Source organism: Telmatherina bonti (genome assembly GCF_933228915.1).
Source record: "Telmatherina bonti genome assembly, chromosome: 23".
NCBI classification, from domain to species: Eukaryota; Metazoa; Chordata; class Actinopteri; order Atheriniformes; family Telmatherinidae; genus Telmatherina; species Telmatherina bonti.
In genome coordinates, this window is record NC_136632.1 from 12,958,525 (window position 1) to 12,979,900 (window position 21,376).

The 21,376-nt window shown below is 39.3% G+C and overlaps 2 protein-coding genes across 2 annotated transcripts; both read left to right on the forward strand.

Annotated features, from left to right (window-relative positions):
- Positions 1–43: 43 nt before the first annotated feature.
- On the forward strand, positions 44–4,286 carry zcrb1 (zinc finger CCHC-type and RNA binding motif 1). The gene is made up of 8 exons (XM_079263227.1): positions 44–152; positions 252–352; positions 455–483; positions 624–735; positions 856–963; positions 1,109–1,218; positions 1,305–1,377; positions 3,634–4,286. The coding sequence occupies exons 2-8, from the start codon at positions 269–271 to the stop codon at positions 3,775–3,777; spliced, it is 660 nt and encodes a 219-aa protein (XP_079119353.1). The 5' UTR covers positions 44–152; positions 252–268; the 3' UTR covers positions 3,778–4,286.
- A 415-nt stretch (positions 4,287–4,701) lies between these two features.
- Positions 4,702–21,080, forward strand: yaf2 (YY1 associated factor 2). The gene is made up of 4 exons (XM_079263172.1): positions 4,702–4,824; positions 5,216–5,341; positions 18,125–18,280; positions 20,558–21,080. Exons 1-4 carry the CDS (start codon positions 4,799–4,801, stop codon positions 20,799–20,801), a joined length of 552 nt encoding a protein of 183 aa, XP_079119298.1. The 5' UTR covers positions 4,702–4,798; the 3' UTR covers positions 20,802–21,080.
- Positions 21,081–21,376: the final 296 nt, after the last annotated feature.

Below are 21,376 nucleotides of genomic sequence, written 5' to 3' on the forward strand. Positions count from 1 at the left end.
ACGGCTATTTACTGGGCAACACGTACGCGTCATCAAAATGCGACAGATATCCAGTTTGTTTCTATTCGTTAAATCTGAAGACTAGTACAAAATACCACAACTATGTTGTTTTAATGTTTTTTAATCGTATTATATCAGTGATATCTGCACTGGTAAGTAATTTCATGAGTGCAACGTTATAACATTTAAGGCGTATTGAATGGCCTCATTTCGTTAGACTTTATAATAATCAGCATGTGTTTGTCTTGCAGTGTCGTATTTTCCTGCAATGAGCGGAGGCTTAGCACCAAGCAAAAGCACAGTTTATGTGTCAAACCTGCCATTCTCTCTTACAAACAATGACTTACACAAGGTAATTTAAGTATTACTAATATACATGGCGCTAAATTTGTTTAATAAAAGAGTGAATTTCCTCACTGCCTGTTTGCAAACGTCTAACGCACTATCATTTCAGCTATTCTCTAAGTATGGAAAAGTTGTTAAGTAAGTAATCCTGTCTAAAAAGCGGTTAAACTTCTCAAACATAGTTTGCAATCCCTAATTGTCCGTATTTATGATTCTAAATTCAGCATAAGGTCTTCAGGTCCAGATACATGAATAATTTCATAATATGTGCACCTCAGGGTTACCATTGTTAAGGACAAACACACTCGACAGAGTAAAGGGGTGGCATTTGTTCTCTTCCTGGACAGAGAATCAGCTCATAACTGTGCAAGAGCAGTGAACAACAAACAGGTGAGCGTTTAAGAGTTTTCACATGCATGATGCCACTTATCGCAAGATACAGTTTACCTTCCAGTGATCTTTCTTCCATGGAAGCTGACTTTTCAGGGTGAAATTGTGTGTCACTTCTAGTTATTTGGCAGAACAGTTAAAGCCAGCATTGCCATAGACAATGGACGAGCAGCTGAGTTTATAAGAAGGCGAAACTACACAGACAAGTCTAAATGCTATGAATGTGGGGTGAGTGTGCACTTAACTTTGTTTTTCATTTGTGGAATAGAAGCTTTTGTTTAATTACAAATGCAGGTATGTTTATTTCTGTCACTCCTGAATAAAAATCCTTGTTTTATTTATTTGTTTATTTTATTTAAAAAAAAAATCTCAGGATACGGGACATCTAAGCTATGCGTGCCCCAAAAATATACTTGGAGAAAGAGAACCTCCGAAGAAGAAGGAAAAGAAAAAGAAGAAAAGGGTACAACAACCTGAGCATGTGTAAGTATTTTTGTGAGCAATAATGTCACTTTTTTTCCTTTTTTAATTATTGTCTGTTTCTCAGAGTATTTCTTTCTTCCATCTAGTGAAGAGGAAGAGAGTGAAGAAGAGGGAGAGGACCCAGCTTTAGATAGTTTAAGTCAAGCCATTGCCTTTCAGGTAAGGCTGCATAAATACAAAGGAGACCTTTTATATTTCATAGTATTTTATTAAACAATTTTATTTGAAGTACAACGGCCTAACATTTTGGGGCTTTAATAATATAGACAGGTATTATTAAAGTTATTAGAAGTATTAACATTAATACCACTAGCAGGCAGTGTTGAGTTTGTTACTTTTAAAGAAAGTAATTAATAGTAGTTAATGGTTACTTATCCATAAAAGTGACAGCATTAGTAAAAGAGTAACAAGAAAGAGTTACAACTTTCTTTAAAATAAACCTTTTAATACATAAAGCATTTTTATACCAAAAGCAGCACAAAGTGCTTTACACACACCTGATCATATCTTCCTCACATTCTCTCATCCCCCACCCTTCTGTCTCTGAAACTGATAATTATTATGGTAATTAACATCTGGTTTGACACTGATGTGAGGAAACAATAGCTTAATTATTGAAGAACTAATTACTTGAAAAAGTAAATATTACAAGAAAATAGTGATAAGTTTTTAAATGTTCAAACATGTTCCCTTTAACCAAAGTTGAAATTCATCTGTATCTTTATTTATTATAATAAATGGAATAAATAAAATGGAATTTTTTTATTTGACTAATGAATTAAAAATAAACTTAGCAGGCTAAATTCTAAGAGAAAAATTATTGACACTAATCTCCACCTGAAGGATGTCCTGACTATCTCCTCGTCTTCCTGCTTACCCAAGTGTGCCATGACATTTTACTCTTCATCAAGTCAATTATCATTTAGGCCACTTGGTTATTTCTCCACTTAAATGAGAGCTTCATTGTGCAGAATTATTGTGCAATGCTATTTGAGTCTTCAGCATCAACTATTAATTGAATCTAGGTTGTAGGTAGAGAAAGAGAAATAACTTGGGAACAACTTTGGGCCCAAACAAGGGATGCTCCTTTATTCGCTTGCACCCAGCCAAAACAGAACATATCAAATTTTCTTCTGCTCGGCCATTAAGAGTAGTATCCTGTTTCAACCCTATGTCTTCATTCTCCTCTTCACTGTAGCAATAGCACAATACAGTTCCAACAAATGTGAAACCTCTGTTCACCCAAAGCAAAAACTGATGTCATCTTACAATAGTCAGTAAGGTTACTGAAAAAAGTGTTTATTCTAATGCAGGTATTCCCATTGCTGCCAACAGGTGATGTGAATTATATTAATATCAAGTTACAATGCAGTATTCAGCTGGGAAACATTTTACTAGTAACCTAAGCGTTGTTGCAGTCCAAGCATAACCCTTCACTCTGAGAAAATTGCTCAGGAAATGTTTGAGGAAAACAACAGTCTACATTTTCCTCTTCTGTCTTTGTTTTGTATATTAGAGCCTTACATTCACATGTGATTAAAAATAGGAACACTGGACACACAGAGTCCTTTTCATGCTATATTTTGAGTCAACTATGATGAATCTTTTCATGCATTACATTTAATCAGGCTTGCTTAAAAATATATGAGCAGTCCACATGGTTGTTAATGTTTGGACTGCATGTGATCATCTTCAGAGGGACTTGGCTGCCTCACTCTTGAGTAGACAAGTTAAACATGAATTCAGCCTAACGTTGATTTGCAGTAGTTCTATCTTTCACCCCCAAAGACTTAAAGGATGAGCTGCTAACATTCCAGGTTGCCACAAAATGTCTGTAAAAGCAAAAAGAGTTGTAATTGTTTCTCTTATTCTTCTCCTGATGATATCTGAGGCAGTAAATTTAGAATGGAACAACACTTACAAGGTCACATCTTCTACATACATTTAAACTTAATTGAAAATGAACCCTTTTGACAAGAGGTCAGTGTTTAATTAACTAAAATATGTCCATTTCCTGCTAAATTATCACATCTGTTGGCCCATACATTATCCCACTGAAAAAGCTTTACAGTAACTAAAACATTTGTTCTGTGTCTCACATGCATCCAATTGGAGATGCTGACTACTGCTTTTAGATGTAACAAAACACAGCTTTATAAAGAATATATAACTTTACACTAAGAATATTAAATTAACAATATCTTTGTCTTGCAATAGGGTTAGAAGTCAGTGAGAATGAAAGGTGGACCGCTTTACAATGTTAACTTGTCTGGCTTTTTTTTTTTTTTTTTTTTACCACACAGACTCAAGAAGAGAGAAAACCTCAATAAATTGCTCTTCACAGTACAATCTGTAAAATCAATAGATTTACTTAGACACTCATATTAGCCTTCTAACATTGTTTTGTCCCTCCAGCAAGCCCATATTGAAGAAGAGGAGAAAAAACGGAAGAAGAAGGCAGAAGAGGACAGTGCTCAAGCTTCAACATCCTCAGACTCAAAGAAACCAAGGATCAAAAAGAGTGCATACTTCAGCGATGAAGAAGAGCTCAGTGACTGATATTAAATAACTTCTTGCTACAGTTAGTACTAACTATGGATGGAGTCTTTTTTTTTTTTTTTTTTTTTTACTGGAATGTTTAGTTTAACAATTTTTTTTTTTAAATTTTCTTTCATGTATTTGTTGTTCATTTAATTGTAGTGATAGATGTCTCTGGCATATAAGTATATTGTATGACCATCTGCTGAAAATAAGGAAACAAAAGAGGTAAATCAGACAATGTAAGACTTCTGTTTTAAAAACAGGGTGAAAATGAACTAATGAAGACCCTAGTCGAGTTGTTTAGTTGTCTTCTAATATTTATTGTCACTTTTCCATTTATTTTTCACCATGTCTGCATGTAGAGTGAGCCAAGGATTTCCCAGGTAAATGCGATTGTGATATAAACAGCTGCGACATGTAATGTACTGGGCCAAAACAGAGATGCCAGGGACAAAAAAGGTTCAAGATGTATGGTATACCACAGCCGGAAAGAAGTGGCAGAAAAAAATGATTTCCTTTTCAAGTGGGAATTGCATAAATGTATAAATTAACTATGTTAGACGTTACAAGATGTAGAAACAGACCATTATGGCGCAAAACGAGTATATCGTGTTGTGTTAAATGTTCTACACGTTGATGTCTAAAATTTATATTCAGATTTTCTTTTTAGTTTTTGCTTTATGTATCTTTTTTATAACTTTGAAAATAATTTGATGTGAATAAATTATTTTGTGACGTATACATAAAGACTAGCTCAATTTTCACATCAGTCACATAATTATTTAGCCGCCACAACACAAAGATTTAGGAACGTACATGGTGTACGTGAACGCATCATTGATTCATGAAGAGGAATGTCAGCCTCGGGAAGTAACCGAGCCTCTGATTGGTCACGTCGAGTCACGTGCTTATTTCCCAAGCGGAGTTTCCACGACAGCTGGAAGCCGAGCTGCACAGGCGCATCGTTTCTTTGCTAAAATAATTTCAAATAACCACACTTCTGCTCATCTCCGCTCTTCTAAATAAACCCTGGTCTGGCATGGGCGACAAGAGGAGCCCCACAAGGTAACTAGCGCCTCAGCGTGTCCTAAAAATTCAAGCTAGGGGAGGGGAGCGAACATCGGCGAGCGCACAGGGGGGAAAAAAATGGGTTTTCTCTCCGGTCTCTCCCTCTCTCTGCGTGTGTTTATGTGCGCGTGCGAGGAGCCCGCGTGCGGGTGTTAAACCTCATCGGCAATTACAGTGTCAGATCACAGCGCGCTTGCAGATGATTTCCTAAATCCTACAGGCTCAGCCAGATGTTTGCTATCGATAGCCTCGTCGGATGAGAGCCGAACTCACTCGTGTCTCATTTGCTTTTCTCCCACTATCTTTCGATTTTGTATTTTTTTTTAAAAATCTCTCTTTTTTTATGTTTTTACATGTATTGTTTTTTTCTTTTGTTTTTTTTTTAAAGGCCGAAGCGTCAACCGAAGCCCTCCTCCGACGAGGGGTTTTGGGACTGCAGCGTGTGCACGTACAAGAACACAGCAGAGGCTTTTAAGTGCATGATGTGTGATGTCAGGAAGGGGACATCAACAAGGTAAGGCGATGGATTTACGCTAGCTTTGATGTGTTTGGCATTTGCGGCCCTTAGTAAGGGGGTCCCGAGGGATACAGAGGCAATACCACCCTATTTCTCTTTGCAATTCGTGTGCTTGAACCAGGAGTTGATTCAAGAAATTGTTTTTTTTAATATATATATAAATATATGTATGACGTTACATGTTTAAACCAGACTGTTGTGAATATCTTGTATGCAATCCATACATAGACAAAGTGCTGTTTTTTTCCTTTTTACTTTTCTTCAACTAAGTTATCAATTAATTTTTTTGTGCATGTAAAAGAAAATGTATGCAAAGTCAGTCCAACTCACTATGCTGAATTGTCTAATTCTACCTTACTCTGCACATTAGACTGTTTTTGTCCAGGTGGGTGACACTGTAATATCAACAAGAGCTTCGTCTCTTAGGTGCACACATTCATCTTCTTGCCCCCGAGATTTTTGTAACCAAGAGGAGAGGAATAAATGGCTCTCAGAGGGGTGCACATGAACTCGCTTATGGATGCTCGCACGTACAAATAAACAGCATGGACGTGCACCCTTTGTGCCCTCTGCGCCTGAGGCTGATGTTTCCCCTGACATAAGTGATTTAAAACAGGAAATTGCAGTTATTACAGAGTGGCAGTCATTATCAGGGGGAAAACAAAGGGTGAAGGAGAGGAAGTGTAATCTGCTCGCCTTGGCTGTGGGACACATTATGTGTTGTTACATGAGCTACCTCTTTAATGCATCACTAATTATCCTCTTCTGCATTAGCACAACTTTCCCAATGATTAAGCCACAACGCAACAACAGTAGATCTTTGATACCTTTTGTGTTTATTTCTGTGTGTGTGTGTGTGTGTGTGGGTGGGAGGGCTAGCTGTGAAAAGAGGTTGTCAGAGCAGCTGCCAGACAGACAGCCGTAGCTCATTACTATGCAACAGCTTAATCAGCCTGCTGTCATCAGAGGCACACACACACACACACACACACACACACACACACACACACACACACACACACACACACACACACACCCAGATGCTCTCATCATGCAAATTTTCGACATGACTGCATGTACATTTGATCGCAAGCGCACTCATAAACACTCAGCTGCACAGTTGTTGAGTTTAGCTTAAGTTGCTGACATGCTTCCATGATTTTTAGTCCCGTCTAATTGCACATAAGTGTTGATTCTCGTGGACACTCCATTGACTCGTCTGTGTGCAGGAGAGGGTCAATAGTAGCAGTTTTCAGCTCTGCCAAGAACCTGTCTGAATCCTCCTGACACTAAAAGCTGTGGCATCCTTTGTCTTCCCCATCTGGATAATTTGGAGGAGTTGGCGTGGACTCAAGACGGAAGATTCCTCGCCGCTAGCCCCTGACGTTTAAGCGACAAATTTAGAAAAATTGTCTGCGAGAAGGTCTCGGTTTGACGTCAATAACCTCCCCGTCTTTCCAGCTGCAACGCTGCCGCAGAAGTATTCGAGCACTGTGGTTACGCTCACGCAGAAGGACACGCGTGAACAGACACACACACACATGCCAGACGTGGTCTGGCACTGCAGCAAAAAGTGGCTGCACAGGTGATCGCAGCTGTTAATGGACAAACATGCCGGACAAGTGGATTTCTATGCGAGCAAGCTGAAGGTGCTAAAGGGCGAACGACATGCAGAATATAAATGGTGGAGCCAATTCCTACACTGGTTACTAAATAAGCATGACTGAGCTATTGCTGCGAGGTAATGAATTAATGCTTGACAGGAGCATGGAGAGCCCCACAAGTAGTTTAAATCAGATCATAACGCTGACACAAAATGTCACTTTGCTCAACTGGATCTGGTATTTTTCTTTGGTTGAAGACTAGATGTGAAATAGAGAAAATGCACTACAGCGGGAGATATGGTGGTTGCATGTAAAATGTCTGTCAAGTTGGAAGATGAATGATTTATAAAAGGCGATCTATTCTGTGTGATGTGACATGATCTCCTGCAGGAGTCGAAAAGCAGGCGGCTTACTGAAAGCAGGGTGTCAAGGCTCTGAATCCCACTGCAGACACGGATACATCAGCAGAATTGGACTCACTTATCTGAGGAGATGATGTAAAAGGAAGACAGTGTGACTAAATGGAAACTGGCTGATGCTCTGCTAAATCTGTCAAATCAAATTTGAAAAAAAAAAAAAAAAAAAAGTAGTAGAACCTGCTCACATGCAGAAAAGTTTAATTAAAATCGCTCTCTTTCTGTGCCTTTCTGCCTTCATTTGCAGAGAAAATACTCCCCTTGCTGCAAAGCTAGTGCAGACATTTGTGTAAATTAGTGCAGAAAAAAAATTCTGTTGCTCCACCACCACAACCTGCTAAATCACATTATTTAATTAAAGCAGTCCTAAAGGATCACAACATATCAAACAATGTCATTAATTTAAGTCTCTGCTGAGGAAAAAGTCTTCCTTCAAGTTATTGGGCTCAGAGCCAGACTTTGAAAGCAAGCGTTGCAGATGTAAGAGTCCTTCTTTTAAAAACATAATACACAACTGCAAGGTCACAGGTTTGATTCCTATAATAGCTGAGTTTCCCAGGCTGAGACTTGCTGGAAAGCTTTACATGTAGAAGGAAAGCTAGCATGTTTTAGATGAACGGATCATTTAAAGTGTTGCAAACAGACAGCTGTTCAACCTTAACGCTCTCCTTAGATAAATAATACACAGGGTATAATAGAGCTGTGTGTGTGTGTGTGTGTGTGTGTGTGTGTGTGTGTGTGTGTGTGTGTGTGTGTGTGTGACCTTCTCTGGTGTCTACACCACCTGCAACAGTTCACTGAGCTGATCTGACAAGTCGGAGCCACCAGGGAAACTCTCCACATTCAGGAGCCAGTTTGGCAGCATTACAGCATATTACTGCAGGTCAGGACACCGAGCCTGGTCATGTTCCTATTAGTTGTGTTCACCCCTTCTCCGCTGTTATTTCTTCTTTATCTACGTGACCATCTTTTGCCCCCCTTCTCTCCCTCTTTCCCCTGGATTTGAACTTAACCCCGGGCGTCTTTCTGACAGAGTGACTGATGTCCAGGTTTTCGTCAGCTCTGCTTAAAGAAGCATGAGCTGTTCTGACTAGCCGGGAACCCGTCAGCATTCTGCTGTTTTAGATGTTTTTTTTTTCATGCTCTGCAGCAGCTCCATGTGCAGTAAAAGGAGCCCATTATTGTGCTTTTCCAGCTTATGTCATGCTGGATTTTTCCTTTTTCTTATTTTAAAGTTACGGAAAAGATGAAAAATGCAAGCTTCCACTTAATTTTAGCCACATCTTCAGATCTCTTAATAGTATTCCTTTTTTTATATAATTAATTTATTATTATTTTTTGCCATTTTTTTTTTTTATTTGAACTTTAGGAATCCTGCCAGTACCTCCTTTCAGTCAACATCCATTACAGTTATAAGATAAGGATCAGCCTGCTGGAGCTGTCTGATGTGTGAAATGGAGATTGTGAGTCATGGTAGAGCGTTGCAGAGACGAGTCTTTCCTCATGGTGTGGGTTGGATTTGAATGCCTACTGTTTTAATGCAAAGAAGAATTTGTTTAAGGAATCATATTTAATTACTGCAGGGTCAACAGATAAATAAACACTACAAATGATAATCCCTTCAGAGGAAATATGTCTGTTTAAATATTAACACGTCTGTTAGTTTTATAAACAGTTGTTTCACATCTGACGTTGTTTATGGTTGTCATTCTCATAAATTTACTGAGACCACCACCGTCTAACCCTCGCTGTTAGTGAGGTTCTGATGAAATGGATAATGTCAATTTTGCATCTGATCTGCTTTTAAGAATAATACAGGATTTGAGCACGATGAAATGATTACATATAACAGCAAGTTTAAACTTTAATCCATCTATCTATCCATATTCCTTTACTGTTTAGTCCAATTAGGGGTCCCAGGGAAGCTGGAGCCTATCCCAGGGACACCATGAACAGTATCCCAGTCCATCACAGGGCAGTTTAATACTTCACATCAACAAAATAAACATGTGGTTCCAGATTTAACATGGTTTTGCAACATTGAAACTAATCTAGTGCTACCATATAACTAGATTAGCACTGTTATGTATCTTCATGGTAATATAATGGGTATCAAATCTCTAAAAAAAGTGCAGCCAAATGCCACCCTGACCACCTTAGAAGCACCACGTGTGATGGAGATGTAACAGATATCTTGCAGATCAGCTTCCTGAAAGAGGCGTGTCAGAAGGCATGTGTATTTGCGTCATTTGCATTTTTACCACTTTATTCAAATTGCCAGTCTAATATCACGCGACTTATAAAAAAATGAATAAATAGAGATGTATGGCACTTGGACGTATGATAAAGTCGCACAATCTCTGTAATAAAAAGAGGTCTGGGTTCCAGTCAGACCTCCTGATGAGAGTTTCAACATTAAACTCGGATCATTTCAGGATGCAGAGATTTGCAAGTCGACTCTTTATATTTTATTTAATTTTTAAGACTTCCAAATTGAGAGCTCTTCACGCAATCATATGATCAAAAGAGGAATTCTGAAATCTGAGAAAATTTCACAACATAAAATTTAGGTCTATCCAAGAAGATGATTATACTGGATCACATACAGGTTTCCCAACATTCTTTGCCCACATCACAAGGAAGGTGTGCACTAAAACAACATTTACGATGCACCCAAGAGCTAACCCCACATGCTTTTATTTTCTTTTTTGACAGTGCTAATGCATGTTTTCCCTTCTTTGATTACACTAAACCTGCAAATCAGTGAAAGCAACACCTCAAAAGCATGTGTTTTCATTCTGTTTAAGTGCTGCTGGGTTTGGTTTCATTATTCTGCAACACCTTTGATGTGCGACTTTTTTTTTTCCGTGAGTCTAAGCTTCTAAGACAGAAAAGTGTTACGAAACACATTTAGCTTTTATTTTTCCGATTTAGGAAAAAGGGCATAGGTACTGTGATAATGTCAGATTGCGTAATCAGAGTAGACAAACCTGTTTTATGAGCTACTACTTTGAATGCAAAACAAGCGTAGCAAGAATAAAACAAATGATTGAAAATGGTATCTTCTCCAATAGATTGCGTACACGTAAAGCAGAATATATCCAAGCAGAGAGTTCAAGATGCTGCGGCATTCAAACGATAACCTCTTGTAATAAGTGGAACAGTTGGTTCAGATGTGTGGCTACTGATATTAGCACTCACACAGCATAGACACAGTGTACACAGCAGACAATGAATCTGGCTGTTATCACGTCAATGTGGCTGAAGATTATAGCTACGTGATAAGCCTGTAATTACTGCGGTGACACTGATGCATGGCACTATGTGTTTGTGCAGGCAGGCGCTTGTGTGAAAAGAGAATGTAGCGTAGTGTGGCCAGCGGGCTGTAGAAGGTGTCATAAACCACAGGACGTGGAAAGCCATCTGTCTCTCTGTTGTACACACACACACACACAAAGTGGTAGCATGTAGAGGCAGGGAAAGGCATTAATCATTGGGTCGGAGGAGCTCCCAAGAGCAGCATTCAACCTGCTGATTTAAAAAAAAAAACAAAAAAAAAAAAAAAAAAAACCTGATGCACATACATACACACCTGGATTGAAGGCGTTCAGCAGTGCGTAAAATGAGTTATTTCACAGCAATCTTACAATCATCACAGAACGAGGGTGGTTGGGGGGTGAGATTTGTTTAGAACCGCATGCTCTGACGCGCATTTGCAGACCATCAGCTGTCCTGTGAGCCGTTTGCTCATCACACAATGCACTTGATAGCTGATAAGGCACAGTCCAAACATCTGCAGATTTCTGTACTGCCGCGTCTCCCCTGCGCCTCATTATCAGATCAAGTATTTATTGGATGAAATGGCCTCAACTGATCTGTCGAGATGCTTCATTTTTACGGACCCCCATGCAGTCAAGATAGCAGGTGTGTTATTGCAGTAATATTCAGTTTTTAAGCAGGCATTTCTGTCATTTTATCTAGATTAAAATGGTTTAATGGTTTTCTTTCTTTGGTTAAGAACCTGTAGGCATGGGGTTAAGGTCTGGATTCTCTCCGTGATCCACTCTTTTACCGTTTGAGCCAAATGAATCCTGGCATTTTTATTTTGAAATATGACCATACCATCAGGGAAGGAGAAAAAAAAAACTACTGATGGAATAACCTGACCTCATTCTTTGGACATAAACGATTTCTCAACCTAGACCTGAGCAACTGCAGCCACCCCAGATCATAGCCGTGCCCCCACAGTTTGGTACAGTAGTCACTAGGCATGATGGCTGCATCACTTCATCTGCCTCTCTTCTTACCCTGATGCTCCCATCACTCTGGAACAGGCTAAATCTGGACTCAGACCGCATGACTTTCTTCCATTTCTCCAGAGTCCAACTTTTTATTCTCTCTAGCATGTTTATAAAAATCTTATTTCACATTTATTTTACAAGCAAAGTTGCCTTGAGATGACAAGATCTCTTCTTCAAGGGAGCCAAAACAGCAGTTCAGATTCCATTACAGACGGTCTGAAATGATGTGAATCATTCAGGATTTCTTATTTTTAGCTGCATTTCTTCCTTGAAGATGATGGTTCTTCACCGCCCTTTCAGTTTTTAATAATGCATTGGATGATTCTTTACTCAGTTTTTACTAGTTTCAGCATAAATACCACTAAAACTAATAAAAACTAGATTAAGATGTATTTAAAAAAAAAAAATCAAAAATTAATAATTGTATTTGACTAATAAAACAGTTAAAAGTGAGATAGTGAGAACTCCTGTCTAGCATGCAGTGGCAGCGAGTTTCACAGCCGAAGAGCTGCCGCTGCAAAAGCTTTGTCCCCTCTGAGCTTACATTGTGCCCTTGGCACACTCAAGACCAGCTGGTCAGCTGACCTGAGTGACCAGGAAGGGAAATGGACATTCAACAGATAGGACAGGGCAGGCACATTTAATATCTTGAAAACAAATAAAAGAATTTTAAATGAACTCTAAAAAGATCAGACAGCCTGTGCTGTGAAGCTAAAACAGGACAAATTGTGTTCTCTGTACTGTGTACTTGTTAAAAGACGCGCAGCAGCGTTTCATACCAGCTGGAGCCGAGACAGATAAGTGAGAAAGACCAACATAAAGTGAGTAACAGTAACTGAGCCGCGTCGTGATGAGAGCTTGGATCACTGTCTCAAAATGTTTTATTCAAAATAAATAAGTAAAAAAAAAAAAAATACTTGCAACGAATACACAGTAAGAAGTAGTTCAAGGTCAAACATTTGTGTTTCTCCAGCAACAAAACAAAGGCAGGACAGGCAGGGAATAATCAGTTTGTATATTAACTAAAACACATTTTCTAAGTTATGTAATGATGATAAGCTGCATCTTTGTGTTTTGGTCTGATCAGATATTACAAGATTACACCTCTGCTTGTAAAAATGTAAGTGATTTTATCCACTATTTACTATATTTATCTAAATATTGAATCCGCTAATTAATAATTTACCTTGAGCAGTCTCGTTTAACTTGTGTTGCTGATGTTTTAGGGATTTACAATTCTTATAGGATTGTAACGCAGCGCTATGATTCCCTTTTGCTAGGGTCCATTTTAATCACAAGAAAACCCCTGAAGGTGTAGAGATAATTTAATCTCACTAACAAGTGATTTAACACAACTGAATAGTCTTTCTGATAATAAGCTCGTCGGCAGTAAAGGACTTTTTTTCTTTTCCGAATGGAGAACAGTGGTTGGAGGGGGAAGAGTGCGAGGTCAGCAGGTTGTTTAGAAGGAGGGAGAAGAGTGTAAAAGGCCAGAGGAGTGAGATAGCCGCAGACGATGTGTGCACATGTTTGTGTGTGTGTGAGACATATTTGAGAAGAGGTCAGCTGCAGTTCCCAGTCAGTAAGATGTAAAGGGTTTTTTTTTTTTGGGGGGGGTTTCCCAGCCTTTATTCTGCAGGACGAGGCATGATTGCCTTTAGCTTGTGGTTCCATAACACAGTTACTGGCATGCCAGACCAAGTGCTAGGCTCGTGTTTATTTAGTTTATTCATGTGCAATGGAAAAAATAAAGAAACTTAAAGTCAGTGAAAAAAAAAAAACCCCAAGTGAATACAGTTTTCCTAAAAACATCCTGCAAACTGAGAAGAAAACAAATGGTTGCAGTTATTGTCTGTCTTTCCTTTTCGCCTCTGAAGTAAGTTTGGTGTGTGTGTGTGTGTGTGTGTGTGTGTGTGTGTGTGTGTGTGTGAGCTCTCCTCGTATCATCCTAATTTCCCAGCACGAGACTCCATTAGCTGTTGCAGAATGGATGGCACGAGTGGAGCAAATATCGACTTCAGCAGCTGTTCCAACAGCCAGTATTAATGTCAGACAGAAAAAGCTGTTACTTTATGTGCAGCTTTTTTTTTTTTTTTTTTGCAGCCAGTAAACACACAAACACACACTCTTCATCCAGAGGGAGGCCAGCAGTGAAGGCCTAAGTGGCAAGATAAACACTGTTTGATTGGGTTAACAGAGGCAGCTCTGTTTACTCTGGATTTCACCCCCCCTCCCCCTTTTTTGTTCACCTTCAGGTTATTTAGCGGGCTCTGTTGGAAGCTAACAACTTCACTGAAACACGCTGAGAAGATGGGATGTGCTTATCATCGACCCCAGTTGGCACATAACATTATTAGACTCAGGTGATGGAGTGATAGAATGCATTTCAAGCAAAACTAGCTCAGGTTTCCTTCATTAATGAGCAGAAGTAACTCATTTTTTGGATACAGTCAATTAAATTTACTGAACACAAAAATCGAAGAGGTTTATCAACAGTTATTGACACATTAACAGCCTCTGTTTGCTGTTGTGTGATCAGAAAAAGGTGTAGAATATCAAAGAAACAGCAAATGACTCAAAAACTCAGTGCAGAGCATTTGATACAACCTCTGCCTTTCATTTATAAAATAAGAGCATCAGTTCTGCTTCATCTTGCTGACAAGACCGACACATTAGAGGATCTCGCCATCTTTTCCTAACCAGACAGCTATATAGGTCAAGAGATCCATTTGCATCTCACTCTTGCCTTGTTAGCATCACATTAAGTTTCTATGGGGAGCGTTGATATCTCTAGGAAAAAAGAAAAAAAAGCCTCTTTGAAGCTGGACTCCAATTTAGGTCATCCCAGAATTGTTAAACAATCGTTTTGCTCTGAGAACAAGAAAGGTGAGCCCATATTTTCCTCACTGAAAGTGAGGTGGAAGCCTTTCCACCAAGTTAAATAGGACACCAAGGTTTGTTTTGGCGAATAATGCGACACAAAGCAGCGCAGCGCTTGTCCAGCTGCTCGGACTAATTCTGCAGATGGATCCTGTTAGGTCGAATATATTTAAAAACCACTCCATACTTGCTCTGTGTTGTCATCCTTATGATTAAATTAGGCAAGCACTAATTAGCTTTTATACATTATGAGGCATGGAAGCCAGGTTTTGCTCAGTTTTACCAGTACAGCATTTAGACCTGGATACATTTCACAACATGAGGCGATGGTGCTGCTGCTGCTTTCAAGCTATCTTTGGGTCTAATTACTAATAAAGCTGCTAAATATGGCCCAGAAAACCCTGTTTATATCATTTCACCATTATTCCCTCATGCTTCATCTCCTCTCTGCTGTGTGCACGCTGGCACGCACTTGTGCAGTCATGTGTACAAATCTCAGTCTGAGTCCATTGCATCCGTTTCAAATCGTGTGATTATTTCTTCACATGGACTTCATTTTAAATTGCATTCATGTTTGGGTGCAGCAGATATCATGCTGCGATGTGTGCGTCGAATGTGTTTGCATGTGCATGAAGAATCATAGCTAGAAATGTGGACCGTCTCAACAGATGGCCTTTTCAGCACACTTGCCTCTCGGCTATGGCTCTCGCCAGCCCTCCACAAAACACACAGAGTCCTTGACAGAGATGCTATTACAGCCCTCATGCATCACATAAACCGGTTGCATAATGCATCATGTTTAAGGCTGTAGACATTGCAGGATGAAGATGTGAGGAGGAACATTTAAGTACATTATGTTCCATGGATTGAAGCCATTTGTGGACCTTTTTGTTTGAAAAGCTGCTTCTCAGGAAATTGTCGTCATCTGCCTTCAATGAATGTTTTTTTTGTTGTTGTTGTTTTTTTTTTCATAAAAAAAATGTAACCAGAGTCCTAATTATTCTGTAGCAAGCCCAGAAATACGGGCGTGTTTTTCTCAAAAAGACAGAACTTTGTGTAATTACAGTTTTGTTTATTTACACTTGATTACATAAGAAGTGACAGAATGTCCTTTTTTTTTTTCTCTTCCCTCATTCGTATTCATTCCTCATCAGCTGTCATGTTTGTCCTTTTTCACTGAACAGCCTTCAGTCAGATATGCTACAAAATCTCTTTAAATCAACTGAGCTGCTCCGAGTGCATCAAAAAGAGGCCGTGTTGATATTGTGCTGGGGATAACGTTCAGTATATTAGGGGTGAGAAAAAGGAATTAAAAAAATTGAATATCTGGATTTTTTGCTTCACAAGTGATTTTTTTTTTTTTTTTTAAAGGAAAGAAAAAAATTCAAATTTTTTTTTAATTAAAAAAAAATCGATTTAAAAAATTTGTCATTTTTATTGTTTTTGTTTGATCTTTTTACTTTTCTCCTTGGGCATTATAGCAGCAGAATGATGATCTGGCTACTGTGTTGTTTTTTCCTACTGGAAATTAGGGAAAATGATGAGCAAAAAAAAGTTTTATACAATTTTTTTGTTGGTGTTAATTTCCAAAAAATTAAGCAATATCAAAGAATTATGAGAATTGAATCGGCACCCAAAAAAATCTGCATCGAATCGGGACAAAAGCATATCTTCACAGCCTACAATATATTGTGCTGCAGCAACTTTCAAAGGTACTTTGTGTAAAAATTACTGACATCTTGCAAAGATGGACATGACTTGACATGCCAAACACAGTTTTGAATGTCGTTAAGTCTTCCTGACATTTATGAGTTTCATCTGAAAATGAATCCAGTTGCAGCGACGACAGCACGGCGGTAATTACTTCAGAATTGTGTACACTTGTACCGTCTAATGCTGTGGGCCTTTTATCGACGGCGTCCTACTGTTATTGTTTACATTGCCAACAATATCTGTCTTGGAAAAAAGAAAAATTATGTCTGCAATGACTGATTTTTAAAAAAAGAAAAAAAAAGGATATTGAGCTTCTATATACATTATATATAGAAAAACAAGAAGAAAAAAACCCCAAAAGATTTCAGTTTTAAGGGTTAGGTGTTCTCCCAAATGGTGCTTTGTCTAGCAACTACCAAACAAAGTCAGTTCCGCAGTTTTAAAGTCAGGGAGTCCTCGCTTAAGAGATATTTGTCCATTCAGAGACACCGTAAATGGTAAATGGACTTGTACTTCTATAGCGCTTTTCTAGTCATACAGACCACTCAAAGCGCTTTACACTACTTGTCACATTCACCCATTCACACACACACACACACACACACACACACACACACTCATTCTACACACTTATACCCCGATAGGCACATCGGGGGGCAGTGTCTTGCCCTAGGATACTTCGGCATTTCAGGGGAAGCCTGGAATCGATCCCTCAACTTACCTGTTGAAGGACAACTGCTCTTCCTCCTGAGCTACAGCTCAGGACACTGAAACACCTCTACCAGGTTAATACACCTCGAACAATTCATGCAGACAGAAAAGCATCTTGTTACACACCAGCTAATTGATCAACTGAATGAAGCAGGCAGTTATGAGTTTTGAGCTATGAAAAAAGGTCACTATCAGATATGGTGTGGATTCGATTCTGTTCCCATGTCCTCGCAGCCAAACACGCTGCAGTAGAAGATCTCCTGGAGGAGATACAAGCAACAATCCTTGAAGTTTCAGTCTTAGCTTTTATTGCACCAAAGACTTTACCTTCATGGTTATTAGTTTTTTTTTTTTCCACTTTTGCCCATGTATCTTCAAGGTGATGCAATGCTCTTGCCACATGATGCCTGAAAGATAAAAGCAGGTATCGGTTGCATCAGGTATAAGCAGACTTGCTTTTTCTTTAAACTAAACCTTACGCTTTGATCTAGCGTCTGAGCTCATTCCCACACAAGGAAACCCGTACATACAAAGAGTGTGTGTGTGTGTGTGTGTGTAACCTAGCAGCCTTTCTCCCCAGATCATTAACCTGCATCCAGATAACCACCCAGCCAATGAGCTACAACCTAATTGCCATCAGAACGAGCCGTCCTTCGTGCTGGACGGTAACATCTGTCTTAGAGACGCTGGCTGCGGGGGAGCAGCAGTGTCTGTCTCATCTCACCTGTAAAACATGCTGCTGTGTATTTTCATGTGGATTTAATGGTTACTAGAAAGCTGCATTGATAAATATTCATAAATCAGGTTGAATAGCAGTTTGCAGCCTTACATGAAGGTATTGTGAAGTCATCTTGAGAGCGCAGACGGGTCTTATTTAGACTGTATGAGTGTTAAAACAAGTCCAGGTATGCTGTTATTTTTCCCTGATGACAGAACGCGTGTGTGTGTGTTGCTGTTCAGTGCCGGTGTTAAAAGCACTTCAGCAGCACCGTCCTAACCAGCACTGGCAGCGACTATTGGCTCTTTATTACGGCGGTAGGCAAGCATGAGGCCGTGTGCTCACTGTGATTTTCCTTCTCATTAATCTGCCACATTTCGTCTCTCACTTTCTCTTCCCTTGCTTCACGTCTTCACCATCCTTCCCTGCCGGATCAGGAAACCTCGTCCAGTCTCGCAGCTCGTCTCTCAGCAGCAGGTCACACAGCAGTTCGTGTTGCCGTCGCAGCCCAAGAAAGAGAAGAAGGAGCGAGTTGAGAGGGACAAGAGCGACAGAGAACCGGCACTCAAGAAGAACAGTCACAAGAAGATGAGGTAATGAGAGACACAAAGTTTAGCTTTAGGTGTTTTTTTTTTTTTTTTTTTAAAGTTACTCCTTATAGGGTGTCACATTTTATAAAGTCTTGAAAGGATGGGAAAGAAATTATGAAATTTAAAGTGAGATTCTGAAGTTTTAAGTGAGATTGAGTGAATTAAATCCAATATAGTGTTTCTGTTTGTTTGAGGATTAGGATGGAGAATTTAAAAGGAGTGTGATAGCAATGAATACAAAGTAAAATAGGGGTCAGCAGTGCCAACATTATGTATGTCTCTGGGCTTAATACCAAAATAAAATAAAAAAATCTTGTCATTTTGATAAGAAATATTCATTCATTCATTCATTCATTATCCTAACCGCTTAATCCAATGAAGGGTCGCGGGGAAGCTGGAGCCTATCCCAGCTGTCCATCGTAGGGCATAAGAGATATTTATCAAGATTTAACTCAAATAAAATTGAAGTAAACCAGTAATATGGACTGAGTTTTCTTTTCTCCTACAAGCATGTAACCTTTGTGTTGCAAAATTCGTGAGGCAACATCTTTATTCTTTTTTGTTAACTGGCAGGAAAATCTGAAATAGTTCCTGCGACCCTGAACTGGAATAAGCACAATAGAATAGATGAATGGATTTAAATGAGGTGCAGAGATACGTGTAAACTTGCCAACATAAAAGCCATTACAGTGTACATTGTTCAACACAATTTATACCATGGTCAGTGAGAATTCCAATGTCAACTGGCGTGCATTAGATTGGTCTAAACGCACAGTTAGTTCGGCAAGTTTAATCACCAACGTAGTCCTCCGCCGCGCGCGTCACCATAGCAACGCGTCACACACGCTTCAACGGCTGACCATAACATAATAACAGAAGACGCTGAAATATGGATTTTGAGGTCAATTTTAACATTTTTGGACCAAACAAAACATATGATGACTGGGAAGAAGAGGAAACAATAAAAGAACAAGCTAGGCAACGTTACAAGCAGGTAACATCAGAAGAACTCAACAAGATTGAAAATGAAAAAGATGAAGAGAACACGAAATTCTGTCTACGGGCTCAACAAAAGACTCAGCAGCATCCCTGCCAAAGAAAAAATCCAGCGAGGAAAAGGCGCCAGTGTGTTTTAATAATTGCACAATCAACGGGAACATTCAGTTAAATTTTGTTTGAAGCATGCGCAATGCATAATTACGCATCACGCAGTTTGCCGATCCACTCTCTGTACTGAAATAGTTTTATTAGCCTAATACATTATTAATTATTATTATTATTTTAATTTTCAATAGGCCTGTTTATTAAATGTTTTGATAGCCTATTGTTCTTTGGTTAAAAATTTTGGTTTAAAATAGTGCGTAATTTGTAATGAATCTAATTCAACTTAGTTTTAATTTACCAACCCCTGTGCAGATTAACCAATTTTTAATTTGTATGATATATATATTTACAAATATTGTTCCCTACTAGCTATTTCTGTGGTTGTTTTTGAAGTGTGTGATGTGAATAAATATTATTTATGGCGCATGGCATTCTATTTCTCTTGACAACGGTTGCTAAGACACAAAAACTAACAAAAAGTAGTTCCTATGTTTAACCACATTTAGCGAGTTTACAGCAATTATAAATTATTTCTTTTAGTGTTTACAGTTTGTGGGACCAAGGTATAAGCGGATTAAACAACTCGGAAGCGTGCATTAGACCATTCTAAGGCACTCCGCGGAGTACCTTAGAATGGTCTAATGCACGCTTCCGAGTTGTTTAATCCTTACCTAAATCATCTCAATTCAACCTTTTTATTTCTTTAAATAATCTTCAGGTTTCTTGAAGCAGATTTCTAGAGGCTTCCCCCCCCCCCCCCCCCACTTGTGTCAAAACAATCTCACACAGCTCCAATAATGTTGACATCTATGGAGGCTAATCCAGATTTAAGGTGTCTTTATTAGATAAAGTTATCACCCTATAGCTTTTTGGAAGTTGTCGTGTTATTTGTAGACACAACATTGGTTCATGTCTTCAGTTAGGCGCTTTTGTTATGCCTGAATGATACGTAGGTCAGTGTTAAAAGGTCTTAATTTACTGAATTTTACTGAAGATGCTCAGGTGCAAGGAATGACTGAGGAAGACCATGAAGAACTATTGTTGATACCACCTGAAACAAGGATCATCAGGCAGTCTGGCTCCTGTAAAGCGAAACAACAAGTAATGGAGGATTTTCTGTGTAGCTCTTTGTATTCAAAATACATTTAAACCTTCTCTTTATTGTTCTGTCATTAGGCCGAGATTAAAAAACATCGACCGCAGCAGCGCCCAGCACCTGGAGGTGACGGTTGGGGACCTGACAGTCATCATAACGGACTTTAAGGAGAAGGCCAAACCCTCGTCCACGTCCTCCAGTTCCACCTCGTCGGCCGACCTCCACAGCCAGAACGGCTCCAGCTCAGAAAACACAGAGAAGGGCCTGTCCCGCTCTTCCTCGCCTCGAGGAGAGGGAAGCTCGGTCAACGGGGAATCCCACTGAGCCACCCCCCCTTCAAACATCCTGGCATCCACCCACATATCATCTCTAGGTCACAAATGGAGCATCCTGCTTTTTTTTTTTTTTTTTGCAAAGCCGCACGGTCATCAGAACAAACTCTTGCTTCTGTCTGTCTTTTTTTCTTGTTTTTTTTTTTAAAGGTACTAACAATTTGAGACATTGAGTCAGTTTAAAGAGATTCCAGAAAGCAATACAAAAAGCAGCTTTTCGCTGGCCGTTTTGAGACATTTGTCCAGTGGAACCAGAAGGATGCCACACACTGGCCGAACCTGCTGCGAGAATATTTACTCTCAAACAGTTTGAATATTATGAGGAACTTTTTCAGAACTTACTTGAGAAATATGTCTAGATTTGGACAAGGTGCTGGATCCCCGTTTTTCTTCATCATCATCTTCCCTATTCTTCTTTTTTTTTTTTCCCCCTTTCTTTCTCCTCTACAGTATGTTTATTAATGTTCTCATCATTGAGCGGCCTCGTCGGCCCCCAGTGTGGAATTTTCTCGCCTCCATCTGGAATCGTTACGGACCCGTTTCGACCTGAATCCTCAGTGCCCACAC

Coding starts and splice junctions, on each gene's coding strand:
- zcrb1 (XM_079263227.1), top strand. CDS start 269: ATGAGCGGAGGCTTAGCACCAAGCAAAAGCACAGTTTATGTGTCAAAC. Junction 736..855: donor GAGCAGTGAACAACAAACAG/GTGAGCGTTTAA, acceptor TGTCACTTCTAG/TTATTTGGCAGAACAGTTAA. Junction 1,378..3,633: donor GTCAAGCCATTGCCTTTCAG/GTAAGGCTGCAT, acceptor TTGTCCCTCCAG/CAAGCCCATATTGAAGAAGA.
- yaf2 (XM_079263172.1), top strand. CDS start 4,799: ATGGGCGACAAGAGGAGCCCCACAAG. Junction 5,342..18,124: donor AGGAAGGGGACATCAACAAG/GTAAGGCGATGG, acceptor CTGCCGGATCAG/GAAACCTCGTCCAGTCTCGC. Junction 18,281..20,557: donor AACAGTCACAAGAAGATGAG/GTAATGAGAGAC, acceptor TTCTGTCATTAG/GCCGAGATTAAAAAACATCG.